Consider the following 19,069-nt stretch of genomic DNA (forward strand, 5'->3'; position numbering starts at 1 on the left):
AAATGCCATTGGCCTTCTTGGCAAGAACGGCACACTGTTGATTCATATCCAGCTTCTCGTCCACTGTAACCCCTAGGTCCTTTTCTGCAGAACTGCTGCCGAGCCATTCGGTCCCTAGTCTGTAGCAGTGCATGGGATTCTTCCGTCCTAAGTGCAGGACTCTGCACTTGTCCTTGTTGAACCTCATCAGATTTCTTTTGGCCCAATCCTCTAATTTGTCTAGGGCCCTCTGTATCCTATCCCTTCCCTCCAGCGTATCTACCGCTCCTCCCAGTTTAGTGTCATCTGCAAACTTGCTGAGGGTGCAATGCACACCATCCTCCAGATCATTTATGAAGACATTGAACAAAACCGGCCCGAGGACCGACCCTTGGGGCACTCCACTTGATACCGGCTGCCAACTAGACATAGAGATTTGTGATTTATGGATTTTAAGGGCAGATTGGACCATTTTGATCACCTAGTCTGACCTGTGTAACAGGCTAGCGAACCTTTCCCATTAGGTTGTGCAGTACATAATATGTATTTTTTTTCATTTATTGATATAATAACCCAGGTTCTGCATGAGTTTTGACCACACACTTTAAAAACCCAAACCTAAATGCTGACGCACAGATCAGGAGTTGGATCTTGCTCAATCCCCCCCAAGAACTGGATCTTGCCTTACACTTTGTGTATGATGCTTTTCTTTATAAAACAAATCCATGCTGATTACTTAGATACCTAAAAAGGTGCTCTCAGTAGGGTAACTGCAGCCTGCATTTTCCTGCTATGATTCAGGCTCTCCCTACAAAATTTGCTCAAAAGTGAAAAACAAAAACTTTTTTTTTTTTGTCTGTATGTTCTATATTTAACGGCTGACTGATACTGAAATAGCAAACATCATTGCACAATGAATGCTGTGCCTGCAGAAAGCTGCATTGTCAGCTCACTCACAAGAGTGCTGGTTGAATAATTAGGGCCTTAATAAAAAGAACAGGAGTACTTGTCGCACCTTAGAGACTAACAAATTTATTAGAGCATAAGCTTTCGTGGGCTACAGCCCACTTCATCGGATGCATAGAATGGAACATATAGTAAGAAGTTATTTATACATACAGAGAACATGAAACAATGGGTGTCACCATACACACTATAAGGAGAGTGATCAGTTATGGTGAGCTGTTACCAGCAGGAGAGGGAAAAAACAAAAACAAACAAGCAAACAAAAACCTTTTGTAGCGATAATCAAAGATGGGCCATTTGGGTTTCTTTAAGCCTCCCATCAGCCCCCTTGGAGTTCCCGTGTGTAACGCATTCTGGGTCTTGTAGTGCGGGTTTGTAAGGATTCCCTGGGGAGGGATCACTTGTCAACACGGGGAACTACAATGACCACGGTGCATTTTGGAGCACTGCATCGTGGGGGTTGTAGTTTTCCTCTTCTCCAGGCCGGCTGCTTGCTTGGGTGACTCGCTGCCGCGGCAAGAGGAGGCGTGGGGGGACGATGTCTGCCGTTTGGGAGCTGCTGGCTCTGAGCGCCTCTCTGCTGCTGGTTGTCTTGGGGCAGGGGGGTAAATACACCAGGGAGGCGAATGAGGCTGCTACAGCCGGCAGCCCGAAGCGCCAGGAGGCCGGGGAGTTCAGGGTTGTGAAGCTGAACCAGATTTGGGAGAAAGCGCAGCGGGTGAGTCGCTAATTCGCTTCCTTGCAGCTGCATCCTGGAGAGGTCAGGCTGCCTGTGCCTGGCAGCAGAGAGCAGCTATTTCAAAGCCCCCTGTCTGAAGCTGGGCCGCTGCAGCCGTCTTTGAAGATCAGGCCACTTTTGTTCAGCTTCCTAGAGGGGCTGAACCGCGGCAGCTCCCATTGAGGGGGATTTGCGGGTGCACTTCTGCCAATCGGAGGATTTAGATGCCTAAATATGGATTGTGGGCCCTACCTTTAGGCGCCCAGCTTTAAAAATATTGGCCCAAATGCAGGAGAAAGGTTAACTGTAAGGTATGGTGGCCCTCAGTATATTTGGTGGTGGTCTGAACAAGTACGACTGCTTCTGAGTCTCTGGGATTGCTGAAATGTGGGGCAAACTGCACCTGATGTTGACTTAATATGTGATGTGGGCTATTGGGTACCGGATAAAGGACCAAGCTGTCTCCCTGTGCACCCCCACCTCCCTTGGGAACTTTCATTTATTATGTCAGAGCTGTGTACAGTTTTCATCTGGGACACACCAGCCTCTGCAGGAGATTCTGTGTAACTGTGTTTGTAGGAGAGATCTGGCAATGCCCACAGGTGCTTTCACTAAGAAGCAACCCCATCCAGTGTGTAACATCATCTGAAAAAAAGTGGAGGTCTTTTATGATCTGGGAGCAGGAGCTCTGGTGCAACAGTGCTTAAAGCGCACCTCAGCGACCCAACCCAAGTGTGATCGACTGATTGCCTGGTCTGTGACCCCTTCCTACACTGGCCCTACACCTTCGCCAATTCAGAGCAAAAACTTCACTGCTGGGTTTCCTGTGAAAGGTTTGTATGAGCCTTCTTCCTACATTGAGCTCTACATTGTGAGCTTTGGTGACCATGGCCTTTCTGACCATTTATTAGAAGTAGCTGAAAATAAAGAGCTCTGTGGTTTTGCATCGGGGTGGGTGTTGCAATTCAGTACTGCATCACACAGCCATGTGTTGTCATTCAGCTGAGTAGTGCTGAATTATTCAGTGGTAACCAGTTCCTCCCAATTTCCCAGCAATAAGGTTGATCTCTCTGTCTATGGCTAATCCCAGTTATCCCTAGAACTTATACACACTTAACCTGTAATACTTATCAGAGGGATCTCAATGCAAGGGCTCCCTTTATCCAGGGCCTGATTTTACATCAGAGATAGGCAAAATACATCCCGCAGGCTGGATTCAGCCCAGTTAACATTTCTGTCCAGCCTGCCATGACTAACATTTCTGTCCGGTCTCCTCTGCCCGCTTGCGATCTCTTGAGTCCGGGCCACTAAAAGTGCGGAGGCGCAGTGGGGCGCTTAGGCCTGTCGTGGCCCCACGCTGCTCCCAGAAGTGGCTGGCTGCTGCTGGTACGTCTCTGTGCGCCCCTGGCGGGGGGGGGGGGGAGGTGGCTCCATGCACTGCCCCCGCCTCCAACACTGTCCTCACAGCTCCCATTGGCCAGAAACTGGCCAATGGAAGCTGTGGGGGCAGTGCTTGCGGGAGTGGGCAGTACACTGCCTGAGCCTGGCTGCGCCGCTGGCCAGGAGCCACCTGTGGTAAGCACTTCCTGACCAGAGCCTGCACCTTGCACCCCCTCCCGCACCCTTGTCCCAGCCCAAAGCCCCCTCCTGCACCAAATTCCCTCCCAGACCCCGCATCCCCTCCATTAATATAGTAGAAATGTGCGGCCCGTGACGACTTACCAAAATTTGTGAAGTGGCCCCCCTGCAAAAATTATTGCCCATCCCTGTTCTACACCCATTGAAGTTAATGACAAATTTTCCATTGACTGTAGTTAGTTCTTAAAGAACCCTTTGTGCTTTTGTTTTTGCAGCTCAAATAGGTCTAATATCATCTGCTATTGAATGGTCCCATCATGAGCTTTAAATCCTAAGAAACAATAGGTTCCAAAGTCTAGCATGATATTGTGTTGTGAAGTCCATTGAGTTCCATTTTTTAATCAGAACAACCTTGTTTTTGCTGCTGTGGGTAATGATTACAATTGAGCCTAGCAATCTTTGATATGACATTGTAATGTTTCACAGATTCTCTGGTGATAGTTCCCAATGTTGTCAATTAACAATATTAAACAATAGCAAATAATTTGGGACTTGACAGCTTAATTATAAACCTCTTCTGATCAACTTTCATTGCTAGCTACACTCAACTCTTGGTACCATTTGCCGGCGTTACAGTCAGTCAGTAAGGTTCCACATATGTGCACCTTACCCCCTTGCAGTGTTTTAGGTGATAACGTCCTTGGGCCTGTGTGAGATTAACTTCAAATAGAAGCAGTGCTTTGAGTACTAGTTTTATCTGCTCTCTTTTCAGTATCCAGCATTTAATAGGTTCTTGCACTTCATCCATCACTGTGATATAAGAACAGACCAGGAAAAAGAATTCTACAGAAGTTTTGGCAAATTTGAAAGGCTTTACCCTCCTCTTATGTTTTGTAATGGTCCAGGTATCGTTTTCTGAATTTCCCATTAAATTATGTTCTAAATTGAATTTCTATCTTGAAATGGGAAAATTTCAGAAACAGAACATTACAATTTTGGAAAAAACCCACTGTTGTGACTAAGATAATAATCAAAAGTTACTCAGCTCCAATACAAGACATGAAAAATGGACACCACAAACATGTTTGCTTGTTGTTTGCAGGAAAAAACAGGTTTAAATATTGTATGTAAAGTTTCCATTAAAAAAAAAAAACTTAAAAAGAAAGCAATTAAAAAAAAAAGTTTGCAGGAAAAATTCAGTGTTTGAAATAATATCCGATTTCTGTGAAACGTCTTCATTTGCAAATTCCATTTTTGTCTCTCCTTAAGCTTAAAGTTTGTAACTTGTTTACCAGCCATGTGCCATATGTAGTGGCGATAAATCAGGCGTCTAACTGTGGACAAGGCAGTCAGTCCCTTATTAACTAGAGTGTGCCTAATGATGAGGTATATGTTTAAAGGTTTTATTGCAACAATTTTGAGAATCCTTGAGAATTAAATCAGTTTGCCGTGTGAATTATTTCTAGTGTAGATCTGGGTTCTGTTAGTTCTGCATGAAAGAAAAATTAACCAACACCAGTGTAAGGTTAAATATTAGCGGAGTGTGGGGGAACTCAGTCACCCACTTTACTTTTACAGCCAATTTTATAGAAGCTGTCGAGAAGCCTGTGTATGAGACTGTAGTCATGACTGAGCTGTTAAGGTTCAGGCCTAATTGAGCGAGCTGCTAAGCAATGTGGCCCCAGACCAGCAAAGTACCTAGGCTGTGATGTGCCTTCCTCTTCAAAAAAGCATATAAGCATGTGTTAAAGTCACACTGGCTGCATGTGCTTAAATGCTTTGCTGAACAGGGACAGGCCACACACATAAGAACCCTGCTGAATTTAAGCCTGTGAATAGTCCCATTGAAGTGAATGGCATAGAAGTCAATAGGACGGCTCATGCTCTTAACTCTGGGATCGGGGCCAGAGAGCTCAGTATCTTGCAGGATCGAGACCTTAAGGCTTAACTGTTTTTCTAACTACTCTAGGTTTTAGAGTAAACTAAGGTCCTGATTCAGCAAAGCGCTTACGCACATTTAACTTTAAGCAAGTTAGTAGTCCTTGTGTGCCATTGAATTCAAAAGGGCAATTCATGCTTAAATTGAAAAATGTGCTTTGCTGTGTTGGAGACTGACTTAATGGCATATTAAAATAGACAATTCAGAACAGTCCTAAATGCTGTGAGCTGCCTCTTTGAAGTTACCCTTAGATAACCTGTTTACTCCAAAGTGACTTTCTGGGTCTTATAAGGGCCATTTGCTTGTTTGTTCTTAAAAAATATAAGTTTCATTTCATTAATGAGAAGTTAGAGAATATTTCTAAAACACACTGATTGATATCTTGATGTTTTGAAATAGTTTCTCACTGTCTGTGGACCAAACCAGTTTCTGGGTGTAGATTCGGTGCATCTATTTTTCATTTGTTTCCATTATATAGCCGTTAGTCTGATTGTGTTAACAAATAACTTTCACTCAGTAAGTTATTTTATGACAGATGGGTCCAAGCTTCCATGTTCAGAAGTGGAGCCAAACTTTCCAAAAGACGGTGTGCTAGATTAGCAGAGGTAAAATGATGTAGAAAACTGAGATGGGACCTTGCTAAAGCCAGGCTGCTAAAGTGTTTTTTTTTTACCTCACTTCCCCTTCGTCTTCCACATCCCCTTCTTGCACAATGCACCTCTCCCCCGGGACTATTAAGTAAATGCAAACATTAATGCTAGTGTATTATTTGATTACTCCAATTTAAAGTGACAGAAATCTGGAATTTCAAAAACTGTGGCTCCTATTATAGCAAGCTGGATTCAGTGACAATGCACATCAGTAATTATTCCTATTCCTGGGTGTGGGGTTGTTTTTGTTTTTTTGATTAAATATATACAACAACATTTTCAAGTTAATCCTCTAAAAGCCTTACATTTTTAATTTCTTCATGGTTATGGCCGTGATATCTTATCCTTTCACAGATCCAAGGCTAGAAAAGACCTTTCTGATCATCTATTCTGACCTCCTGCACTGCACAGACCATAGAACTTCCCCAAAAGAATTCCTAGAGCATATCTTTTATAAAAATATACAATATTGATTTAAAAATTGTCATTGATGGAGAATCCACCACAATTCTCGGTAAATTATTCCAATGGTTAATTTCTCTAACCATTAAAAATGTATGACTTTTTTCCAGACTGAATTTGTCTAACTCTTAACTTCTAGCCATTGGATCATGTTACAGTGTTCTCTACTAGATTGAAGAGCCTATGATTAAATATTTGTTACTCATTTAAATACTTACAGACTGTGATCAAGTCACCCCTTCACCTTCTCTTTGTTCAGCTAAGCAGACTGAGCTCTCTGAGTCGGTCACTATAAGGCATGTTTTCTAATCCTTTAATCATTCTTCTGGCTCTTCTCTGAACTCTCTCCAATTTATCAACATCCTTCTTGAATTGTGGGCAACATCCTTCATGAATTGTGGGCCACAGTAGTCCAGTAGCACTCGCACCAGTCCCAAATATAGAGGTAAAATAACCTCTCTCCTCCTACTTAGGATTCCCCTGTTTATACATCCCAGGACTGCATTAGCTCTTTGGCCACAGAGTCACAAAGGGAGCTCATGTTCAGCTGATTATCCACCATGATCCCCAAATCTTTTTCAGAGTCACTGCTTCCCAGGATAGAATTCCCTATCCTGTAAAGTTTGGCCTACATTCTTTGTTCCTAGAGGTATACATTTACATTTAGTCATAGTAAAACACACATTGTTTGCTTGCGCCCAGTGTACCAAGTAATCCAGATCACTTGGAATCAGTGCGGAGAATAGATCACTTATTTATCACTCCCCCAATGTTTGTCATCTGAAAACTTTATCAGAGATTATTTTATGTTTTCTTCCAGGTCACTGATAAAAATGTTCAATAACGTAGTGAAGATATCAGGTTAGTTTGTCAGGATCTATTTTCCACAAAACCATGTTGATTTACATTAATTATATTACCATCCTTTAATTCTTTATTAATCGAGTCCTATATCAGCCACTGCATTATCTTGCCCAGGATCGATTACAGGCTTGTAATTACTTGGGTCATCCCGTTTACCCTTTTAAATATTGGCACAACATTAGCTTTCTTCCAGTCTTCTGGAACTTCCCCAGAGCTCCAAGACTTACTGAAAATCAACATGAATGGTCCAGCGAGCTCTTCATCCAGCTCTTTTAAAACTCTTGGATGTGAGTTATCTGGACCTACTGATTTAAAAATCTATATATTCTATTAATGCAGTACCAGGAGAACTTCCATAGCTGCTCATAATTATTATGTTGAATATTAACCATATTTTGTTGGGATAGAAGCATTTACCTGGAACATTTTGCAACTCAATCACTATAGAAATCTCTTAGTGCATTAGAACCAGAAAATGAAATTGACTAATTGTCCAAGATGAAGAAATGGAGGCAGATTAAAGGAACAATAAATGAAATTAGATATTTCAAAATCTTTGTTTTAATAATCTGCAGTATCAGTAACAGATAAGTAATACAGTAACTTTTTTAAAACAGTAACTCCTCACTTAAAGTCATCCTGGTTAACGTTGTTTCATTGTTACATTGCTGATCAATTAGAGAACATGCTCATTTAAAGTTGTGCAGTGCTCCCTTATAATGTTGTTTGGCAGCTGCCTGCTTTGTCCACTGCTTGCAGAAAGAGCAGCCCTTCGCAGCTAGCTGGTGGGGCTTGGAACCAGGGTGGATCGGTAGCCCCCATATCAGCTCCCCACACCCCTAAGCTCCCTGTGTGGCAGCCACCCAGAAGGCTATCAATTGCCAGCAGTTCAGCTGTCCCTCTCCCCACTGCCGTGTGCTGCTCCTGTCCTCTGCCTCTGCTCCCGGGAGCCTCCTGCTTGCTGTGCGGGTTGAGGGGGGAAGAGGGGAGTTAATGTCATGGTGTCCCCCTTCCCCCCGCTTACCCCATCTCTATTGAGCAGTGGGGAACACGACAGGGCTCAGGAAAGAGGGAGCCTGCTGGCAGCAGCTGCTGTCTCAACTTGCTGATATACTTAAAAAGGCAATGTACTTAAAGGGGCAATGTGCATCTCTCTCTCTCTCTCTCTCTCACACATGGTGTGTGTGTCTCTGTCTGCCATGCTGTCTCCTCTCCCTCCATTTGTGCTGCCTTGTAGAGTGTGAGGCTACATTAACAACAATGTGTTAACCCTTGAGGGCTCAGCTGAGTGCTAGTTCATCATTTAGCAGTAAGGCATTCCTTGGGAAATATCCCACCCTCTGACTCCACCACCTCAACCAAGCTTCACAATCATCATTGCTGTGTATAGTATTAAATTATTTGTTTAAAACTTAAACTTATATATAATATCGTCTTTTGTCTGGTGAAAAAAATTTCCCTGGAACCTAACCCGCTCCCCCCCCCCCCCCGCTCTCTACATTAATTCTTATGGGGAAATTGGATTCACTTAACATTGTTTCGCTTAAAGTTGCTTTTTTCAGGAACATAACTAAAACGTTAAGCGAGAAGTTACTGTATTATGATGTCCCATTAAAAGTTCACCTGCTTTCCTTCCCTCCCCAACCAGAGCTGAAGAGAATTAATTTCTCATTCCAATTTATGTAAAGCTTAATGCCAGCAGGAGATACTTTTTTTTACCCACACATGGCCAGTGCTGCTGTTACAGAAATGGTTGGGGGTCTGAGGAACAGAGGAAGCTTTAGCATATAGATGTTAAGGGCCAATGGGGGCATCATACAAGGAATTTATTTGTACAGTGTCTAGCACACTGAGGTCCCTGTGCTCTGACTGACGCTGTCCCATTTCAGTGGAATATCAAATATTGTTTTCTATGCCAGTCTAGCTTCAGAGGTAACTTTGCAGCTGTGTATGCACATGCATGTGATTACAAGGCAACTAACCAAAGTATTTCTCTGTTCTCATTAGCTTCATCTATCGGCTGTAAAACTGGCAGAGCTACATAGTGACCTCAAAATACAAGAAAAGGATGAGCTGAGCTGGAAAAAGCTGAAGGCTGAAGGGCTGGATGAAGATGGAGAAAAAGAAGCCAGACTTAGACGCAATTTAAATGGTAAGGAATAACTTCGCTGAAGAGGCCAGAATTGTCACGCAGCTACCTAAAGTCTGGATCTTAAAGCATGAGCCCTTGCTGCCTGAACTAAAAGACCCAGCTCTGTTAGCCAAAGCTATAGCTGGCTCATCCACCTCTATATGTGGCCTTGCTACCAATAGAGGAAGATAGAACACCTCACTGAGTGGGCATGGATTCCGCAGACTCTCAGGAAAGCGGTTCCAGGGGGGTTAAGGGGTTCTAATGTTTCTTGTTTTTCACTTACAGTAATTATGACTAAATATGGAATGAATGGAAAGAAAGATGCCCAATTAGTAGATACCAATTACATCAAAGATGGCACAGAAAGTGATGTGCTAGATGATCCAAGACTGGAGAAATTATGGAGTAAGGTATGTTTAATTTCTGGGTATTTCAGTGTAAGAAGAAAATCTTCATTCAAGTGTGTGTTTAAGTTTTCTAGAAACCCCTGCCTTGGACTGAGAAGCTTTAGAACTCTGTTTCCAAACACTGGGCCAAGTGCTGTGATATGTCGAGTGCCCTCACCTTCCATCAGAATCATTGGGTGTTTGAGGGTACTTCTCTTCTCAGAGGATCTGATCCATTGTACCTTTTACACCCTCTATATGTGGGTGAAATCTTGATCACAGTGAAGTTAATGGGAGTTTTGCTAATGACTTTACAGGGGCCAGGATTTCACTCTGTATGAACATTCAGGAATACAGCTGTGTATCTTGGGTTTTGTTTTGTTTAAATGGCTAAATTTAATTAGAAATATTTCCTAGAATTATTTTAAAAAACAATTTTAAGGGGTTTTTTTAACTTGAAAATCCCACCTTGTAGTGTTTGCAAGTGAAACCTTCCAGAGTTTATGCTAGTGCCTGAAAACAAGAACTACTGCAGTTTGGGTAGTTATAACAGATTGGAAGAACCTGCAAAAAGGAAATGATTAGTAAAAAGTAGATGTTTTTTAAAAAAAAATTCTTTGCTTTATCAATCTACAGTGGTGTAAGTAAAACAGCAAAGGAAGTTTGTTTTGTTATTTTTTTTAATAAAATAAAATTCAACCTGTCAGTGCCCTTCTTTGAGAAATAGCAAAAAAAAAAAAAAAAAAAAACTTGGAAGTATTTCCCAAACAAAATTTGAGCCTCTGGCTCTGTACAAATATCAAAAGACTTCACTTTTAACCTGTGGGAAGGAAAACAGAGCAACATCCATCCCTCTACCAGGGAAGCAAATCGAGTGCCTCTCTAACTGCGAATAGCTAGGGACATGACACACAGTACGATATTTACTTGCCAATAGAATGAGAGCTCTTGAATAGATTTTCTCATGTGTTAGTCTAAATCTCTAGTGGAAACAAACCCTATACATTCAGCCATGCAGTTCATCTCTCTCACATCGATACCTGATTGCTTCCTAAGGAATGTGTGTGACCGGGATATTAGGCTCTACAATAATTCAAATAATAATAAATAACAATTTTCATCATGTCTATAGATATTTGGTAGGTGAGATCCTGGCCTCATTAAAGTTAACGGTAAAGCTCCCGTTGAATTCAGTGAGGCCAGGATTTCACCCCATGTCTATGTTCTGCCCTAATACCGGCACATCGAGACAGAAAATGAAGGACCTAATCCATTTTTTTTAAAAATGTGAAGGGAATTTTATTTGGCAAGTGAGTGTATGTAGCATCACTTGGTCTGTGAAATTAAAAAGGATTATAGCGTCTATCTCATTCATATTTCTTTCAGGCCAAGACCTCTGGGAAGTTTTCCGATCAGGAGCTGGATAAACTGTGGCGGGAATTTAAGCATCACAAAGAAAAGATTCACGAATATAATATCCTGCTAGAGACTGTGAGCAGAACAGAAGGTGTCTGAATGTTTGTCTGATGTTTCCAGTGCAGTGCAGCCCTCTCTCTGCAAATCGCTCAATTGTTTTAAAGTATCTTTAAAACCCTAAAGAAGGATTGTTGGGTTTATATTAGGATTGCTTTGCAGTTGCTGCCATTCAGAGATACTTGCAGGGCACAAGTCTGTATCCTCTGCCAAGAGTCTCTATAGCTAATGGAACCATTGCTGTTCTTTGTTTTATAACGCTTGCATGTGTTTCAGCGAGCAAGGAGATTGTCAGCTTAGCAAAATAAACTCATTATGGCTTTCGGGAAAATATCAGCAAGTGCTGAGCCCCTGTTGTAGCATTTGGGCCCTGAGCCAGTGGAATATAGGTCTGTGGAGGCACCCAATGTGCGGGGTGGCGGGCGGGGGGGAATCAGTTTCTGGGTTCTAGCTGAGGAGGAAGGATGGAGTTACGGCTAGAGCAATGAGGAGCCAGATTCTTCGCAGCTAAGGTCTGTGCTGGACCCAAGAGGACAGGAGCAAAGGTGGCTTTATGCCACCTTGTGCTACCTCCAGCTAAGACTACCAGAGGCATACCACACTGGCCAGGTTAGGACACCACCTGAGGCTGCTCTAACTTATGCCTGGCTGCTGACAGCCCCTCTGGGGCATTCCAGCAGCCTTTTTAGCAAAGACACAGAAATGTTCTGCCCATATTCCTGTTCTCTAGGGCAATGCTGTCGTGCTGCTGTAGGGATTTTTCAGGAAATAGGGCAGTAGAATTCTGGATCTTCTTATTGAAATTGACCTGATTTATGTATTATGCACGATAAAATATTTCTGCACCACTTCTGTCCAAAGGACGTATATTGAGAAGTAAACACTCTTAAAAATCAGTGTTATTAAAGTGCACTATTGATGCTAATTTACTAGTGGCTCAAGGGCTGATAAGATCTGAGCACCGACTGCTCCCTTCCAACTTCGTGGGATTTGCAGGTACTTCTGTCCTCTCAGGATTTGGCCTATTATGAATTAATGTTTGTATTTTGATAACAGAAATCCACAAAAATATGATCAACCCATCTGAAGAGGACCAGTTCAAAGAGGAAATCTTCCATGGCAAACACACAGAACTCAAAGACAAAATGCGAAGCATCAATCAAGGGTTTGATCGTTTACGTAAAGTCAGCCACCAGGGATATGACACAGCCAGTGGTATGATTCACTCTGTTTTACATTAATTTATAATCAGTTTTATGAGAAGTCAGTAGGCAAATAACCAGTTAGAATCCAAATGAGCCTTGTACAAAGTGCTGACAAACAGACATGGGATGTTTAAAGGGACGCACCAGCCTACTCTGTTTAAGTGCTGATTTTACAGACCAAGTGCCCTGTTTGTCGTCTAGAGCAGTGGTTCTCAACCAGCAGTCCGGGGCCCCCTGAGGGGGGGTGCAAGCAGGTTCCAGGGGGTCCACCAAGCATGGCCAGTGCTAGAAATAGGGCAGGAAATAGGGGCCCACGGCAGAAAGCCAAAGCCCCACCATATGGGGCTGAAGCCTGGGGCGCTGAGACCTGCCACCCGGGGCTAAAGCCAAAGCCTGAGCAACTTAGCTTCTCAGGGGCCCTTGTGGCGTGGGGCCTCAGGCAATTGCCCTGCTTGCTACCCGCTAACGCCGGCCCTGGCTTTTATAGGCAGAAAAACAGTTGTTGGGGCACAGGTGGGCCATGGAGTTTTTATAGCGTGTTGGGGGGGCCTCAGAAAGAAAAAGGTTGAGAACCCCCTGTTCTACAGAGGCTCCTCATATAGGACAGGAATGCTTCCATTCCTTGTGTCTACCATTGTCCCTGAAAATGACCTGGAGGTTTGGCTCTGATTCTCTCCAAATCTGCATGTTTCCCAGAGATCCATGGAGGCACAGGGCCAACTCTGCAGAGACCCTATTCATTCCCTTTTGGCTACTCAGAGCCTTTCTGCAGCATGGCTCCTATAGATGCCATGCTGCTAGAGCTGCCCCAGTGGCTGCTGCCCCGGAACATCCCTTTACGGGGAGGGAAGTTTTTTTCACAATGGAGCACTGATTCTGATTGTACCCTCTAGGCTTTATTACAATACAAAAAATAAATCCTAATCATCGTTAGGGGAAACCATCCCCATTTCTGGATCCCCATGGAGGGTTAAATGCAGGGAATAGGATGAATGCTTTGGTTTTGTTTTTTAAAGGTCCCATATCTACCATACTAAAAATCTAAGTAAAATATTAGGATTTGGCCTCCATCTAGGTTGACCTGCTCAGTAATGCAGTGCTGGTGTGTGCATGTTTGTCAAGCCATGTGGGTGTTGCTGTTAGTTAGTCATGTTAACGTGGTATCAAATATTAACAACTTAAACATTAAAATAATATGTTTGTGTCTGTTGGTTTAGAATTTGAAGAACCCAGAGTGATTGACTTATGGGACATGGCCAAATCAGCCAACTTTACTGAGAAAGAACTCGAATCATTTCGGGTAAGATAGAATTTAGATAAGGGTGCTCTCTTCAATATTAAGAAACTCTGTGTGCACTACATTCAGGGTATGGTAATGCACCCTTTTCCCTTCTGTTATTCTTCACTCACCATGATCAAGAGACAAACTTGCAAACACTAAAGCGTATGTGTAACTTTACTTATGTGAATAGCTCCATGGTCTGTTGTGGAACTACATAGGAGTAAAGTTACGCATGCACCTAACTGTTGGTAAGATTGGACCTTTATTTTGTGCAAACAGATCACCTCTCCAGTCATCATCTTCTAATCCCCAATTGTAATTAATGCTTTGAGAAATAATGGAAAGGATGGAAACTAAAGCCAAGAAACACCAGCTAGCTAACTGCCCCACCAGGTTGTTATTTTGCCCCTTGTGGGAGGGTTGCTCGTTGGTCATTTCATGGGAAGGAGCAGTGCACAGCTAACCCAGAGAGGCACAGTGCTCCTGTTTAGTATGAATGCCTTTTTTGAGAAATGAATTACTTTGGTGGTCATGCTTGCATTTTTTGGCTTTTTTAATGGTGAAATTAAAAATATCTCTATTTAGTTTATACTATGCCTGGTTGTCCTGTTTCCCTGACTGCTTGGGGACAGCAATATCTTGCATTCGTGGCTGGGAGAACTATGCCCTCTAAGTCTGCTTGTGAATTTTTATCTGTGTATTTATAAGGTCCCCATCATAACTCCCCTGGAAAGTATTACTGTGCCCACTTTACAGATGAGTAAGTGAGGCACAGAGAGATTAAACTACCTGTCTACGGTCATGTGCAAAATCTGGCAGAGCCTGTAATTGAATCCAGATCTCCAGAATCCGTGTCCAGCCCACAAGACCATTTTTCCTTAGAAACATGGAGTCTGATTTCCACACTCAGTTAAACATGTTTTAATTACACTGACCTCCGTGAGCTGTGGATCAGGCGTACACAACAATGGGAGAGGTAGTTCAGGCCCATGGAGTCTGTCCCTTTTTCCACAAATAGGATCTAAAATAAGAATATGAAACAGTTTAGAAGCAGACTGAATGTTTGGGCAGAAATCTTCCTTTAGGGGAATGCCATGCACCAGTGCTGAGATCTGCTGCTCTCAGCAGCACAGCACCTGCTGGAGTATCGTCGCAGAAAGAGGAAGGTAAGGATTACAGGGTGCATTTCGCTGACTTATAATGTGGGAAGAAGAGAGTTAGAGGTGGAAATTTGCTGAAATTCTTGTTTGAGTACTCAACAGCTAACACTAAGGTCAGGCCTTCATGTTTGTTATTTTTGCTGATCTCCTGTAGAGCAAACCATACTAGGCTTTATAAGGAAAGGTGCTGCGTTGGCACATCATCCGAGGAAAATAGCTTGAACAGATTAGCAACTGCAGGCAAACCCAGTGCTAAAATATAGTGTGGCACGTAGTGTGTAAAACAGAGTAGAATGTTATAAGAGGCTAATCATTTCCCTCTGCAGTCGAACTGTTGAGAGGAAAGTGAGACCTCTGCTTCTAAAGCTGGAGAAGGCCCATTAGAATGGCAAAGTTTTGTTTTGTTTTTTCCCACCAGATCAGAGTAAAAACTCTGCCAAGCGAGACGCAAGTCAAACTAGTGCCAAACATTGTTTAAGGGTATGTCTACAGTACAGCTGGGAGCAAGCCTCACAGCCCTGGTAGACAGACTTGTGTTAGCGGGGCTCTCACCAGCATGCTAAAAATAGCAGCGTGAACGTTGCAGCAGCAGCCGAGGCTTGGGCTTGCCACCGCACTTGGGGGTAAGGTTGGTTCCAGCTTGAGTGGCTAGCCTGGGCTTCCACCGATGCCGCAACATCCACACAGACGGATACAGACTAACACGGCTGCTACTCTGAAACCTGTCAACATCCACACAGTTATTTTTAGCATGCTAGCACAGGTCTGTCTAGCCAGACTGGGAGGCTCGCTCCTAGCTGCAGTGTAGACATACCCTACGTGGCCTGCGTGAAATAAGTGTGGTGGATTTCAGTCTGGTTCTTCGTGCGCAGGTGTTACATCGCAGAGGGAACCATCACCATAATTGGCACAACAGTTGGCATTGCTGATCGTGAGGGCAAGCCCCAAAAGTACATGGAGACTAAAGTTACTCTCGAACCGTGGTCCAGCAAGAGCCTAACTGGGTGTTTAGGGAAGCTTGCATTTTTGCTGCCTCTGCCACAGTATACAGGAGATCTTTTCTGTGGATAAATCTGAGATGTCACTGATGTCATAGAATATCAGGGTTGGAAGGGACCTCAGGAGGTCATCTAGTCCAACCCCCTGCTCAAAGCAGGACCGATCCCCAACTAAATCATTCCAGCCAGGGCTTTGTCAAGCCGGACCTTAAAAATATCTAAGGAAGGAGATTACACCACCTCCCTAGGTGTCAACCTGGCCCCTTTCAGCACTAGTTGAAGAGGTTGTCACTTTGTTCTATTCCAGGCACATCACAGATTGTGGTAAAACAATAAAGTAAATCAGGGGATGGCTGGGCTGCCAATCAGAAAAGAGCTAATTCTGAGCATTAAGGGCCTGATATTGAAAAGTGACCTCTGTAAGAATTGTGTCCGCAAAACACGCATTGTAGAAACGTATAGGCTTTTCTATGGTGCTTGTCACCATCGTATCATTGCGCCTCTCAGACATTAATGGCCTCTTGGAAGCCTGTGCAATAGATTGATATTTGGATGCTTTCCTCCAGAGCTGAATTTCTGGATGGTTATGATGCTCCATTACCCCAGCGTTCTTAAGAAGCAGAGAGCTGTAAGGGCTTTCAGTGTGTGATGCTCATTAAAATAGCATTATGAATGTGCTGCAGGGAAAGAGAGGGAGGAAACCTCGGAAAGAAGACCACATTTAGCCCTGAAATGTGTATTAATTGTTCTAGGAGGAGCTGAAACACTTTGAAGCAAAAATTGAAAAACATCATCATTACCAGAAACAGCTAGAGATTTCCCATCAGAAACTGAAGCATGTGGAGGGAACGGGAGATAAAGATCATCTGAGCAGAAACAAAGAGAAATACATCATGCTAGAAGAAAAGACTAAAGAACTGGGATACAAGGTCTGTACAAATACGATGTGTTGTGAAGTTTCTATATGCTCCCAGTGTAGGTTTAACTCTGTGCTAGAGGGAATTTGGATTTTCCTGTGCTTATTATCCATGCTGTTGACTTATCCATTATTAGTCATCGTTACAATCGTGATTTGAGGCCCTGTCACGAGGACCAGCCCACCTGAGACAGGGTCTTGTAAAGGAGAAGGAGCCAACTCAGGCCCAGGTGGAAGTAATGAAATCCCATGATGGCTGGTTGGCAACTAATTAGCTCAGGTGGAGTGGTTCCCAGAAACAGGAAGCTCCTGGGGAGAGGAGCTTGCAGGAGAGGCCTGGAGCAAGAGGCCTGGAAGGTGTGCTCCTGCAACAGGGAACTCTCAAACTGTGGCAGGAAGCCCGCCTGGCCTGTCAGGAACTATATGCTGCCCCAGAGGAGCTGCAGCTGACACATCTCTACAGGCCTCTGGCTCCAGGGAAGGATTCTTCCCAGCTAATGGTAATAGGCATGACTCCAGGGTAGGGGGATGCAAGCCAAGAGAATCCTGCTGGAGCTGGGAGGGAATGGATAAACTAAGACTGACTCTGACTCCCAGCTAAGATGCTGGGGGGAAGACTTTCACTGGGTCTTTGGTTAATAAACTAGACCCCTCAGAATGGGAATTGTTCCTTATGTAGTCTTAGTGAACTTATTGATGACATTAGGGGAAACCCAGGCAGGCAGCATTTATGGTGCCACACTTGGCCAGAAGGGGGTGCTACAGGCAGGTACATCCTGTGACAGTTCCCATTTGATATTGAGGTACCATTGTGCTGGGCACTGTTCAAACACATAGTAAGGGACAGTCTCAGTCCTGCAGAATTTACAATCTGAATAGACAAAACAAAAGGTGACAGAGGAAATTAGTATTGTCCCCGTTTTAACTGAGGCAACTTTGTCCAGGGTTATACACAGGAAGCCTGTAGGAGAGCTGGGCATGGAAGCCTGAGTCCCAGTCCAACATCACAACACCATCCTTCTTGTAATATCAGGAAATCCTGATTCTAAATATCGAAAAAGTTCACAATTGCTATGATTGGGTAATAGGTTTGGCTTTTGGGAATAGTCTCATTCAGTTGTAATTCTCAGTCATCAGGGAATGACCTTGTCCTTCTAGGGGTCTGTCAAGTGCCGTATACACCAATGGTAAAATGTCAATATGTAGCAGATTTCCTGATCACTTCGTGAATATGTTTTTGCCCTTTTAGGTAAAGAAGCATCTACAAGACTTATCCAGTAGAATCTCAAGAGGTCTTCAACACAACGAACTCTGAATGTATTTTCCATGTTGTGAGATCAATATACCCAATAGATCACTTTTCCTGGGACTTATCAAATACCTAGAGAAGCAGATAATTAAATATTCAGCACCCAACATGATTGTCCTTTGTAAGGAATATATTTTCAGTCCTTTTACATTTTAGTCACTGAACTGATACTGTGATAGTCAAATTAAATGAATCACTTATAAATATACATTTAATTTGCACATCTTTTATCATTTAAACATTGTATCTGCATCACATCAGCCTTTCAAATAATCATTCCAAAAATACAGTAGGTACTATATTTGAGAGCTCTGCTGTTTTTACTATTGGGGAAACTACATTTTGTTACCAATAAATCCATCCTGATCAATTAAACCAAAATTGAAATCAGTGGGACTACTGACCGGTCTAACCCAAAGTACGTGTTTAAGGCAATGATGTTGCAAAGGCTTAATAGAAAGTTAGAATAATCTAAATGTACAGCCTAATCTAGTGCCCATTGAAGTAAACTGAAAGACTTTCACTGAATTCAGTAGACATTGAATCAGATCTTTACTGCAGATAATCTTATAGTGGATGAGTAAGAAGGGAAGAAGGGTTGGAGCCAATTCTTCCCAGATAGTAATAGATTAATTAATATTTCAGAAGCTCCTGCATTTTGTATAACTGTTTTTCACATTTGTTCAGAGTTTTTGGGACACTTAAATCATTAAAAACAAAATGAGACATCAGTGAATTGTTTTTTCCTCTCTCCTTTGGCTAAAGGTAATTCCAGCACTTTTGCTAGATGCTGGAATTCATTTTGAGCATGCACATCATAATCCTTGTGGCCGTGGTTATTTTTGCAGCAGAAGAATGTGTTTGTTTTGTATTTTGAATGTTTGGAAGGTGCTCTATACCAAAGTCACTTACTGGATATTATAAGTGATGCCTAGAGTTAAGGTTACCCCTGACATTCCAGTATAAGACCCTGTTTTCCATTTTTATAACTTTACCAAACTTCAACCATTTGGGTTTAAATTTTCCATTCAGGGTGTCTGCCTCTGCTTC

At 42.9% G+C, this 19,069-nt stretch overlaps 1 protein-coding gene across 1 annotated transcript; it reads left to right on the forward strand.

The window, feature by feature from the left end:
• The first annotated feature begins 1,340 nt into the window (after positions 1-1,340).
• LRPAP1 (LDL receptor related protein associated protein 1) lies at positions 1,341-18,750 on the forward strand. Its single transcript, XM_007060036.4, has 8 exons — positions 1,341-1,663; positions 9,164-9,308; positions 9,576-9,700; positions 11,063-11,183; positions 12,206-12,364; positions 13,572-13,654; positions 16,547-16,723; positions 17,960-18,750. Exons 1-8 carry the CDS (start codon positions 1,484-1,486, stop codon positions 18,023-18,025), a joined length of 1,056 nt encoding a protein of 351 aa, XP_007060098.1. The 5' UTR covers positions 1,341-1,483; the 3' UTR covers positions 18,026-18,750.
• Positions 18,751-19,069: the final 319 nt, after the last annotated feature.

This window comes from Chelonia mydas, chromosome 4 (assembly GCF_015237465.2).
Source record: "Chelonia mydas isolate rCheMyd1 chromosome 4, rCheMyd1.pri.v2, whole genome shotgun sequence".
Classification (NCBI taxonomy): Eukaryota; Metazoa; Chordata; order Testudines; family Cheloniidae; genus Chelonia; species Chelonia mydas.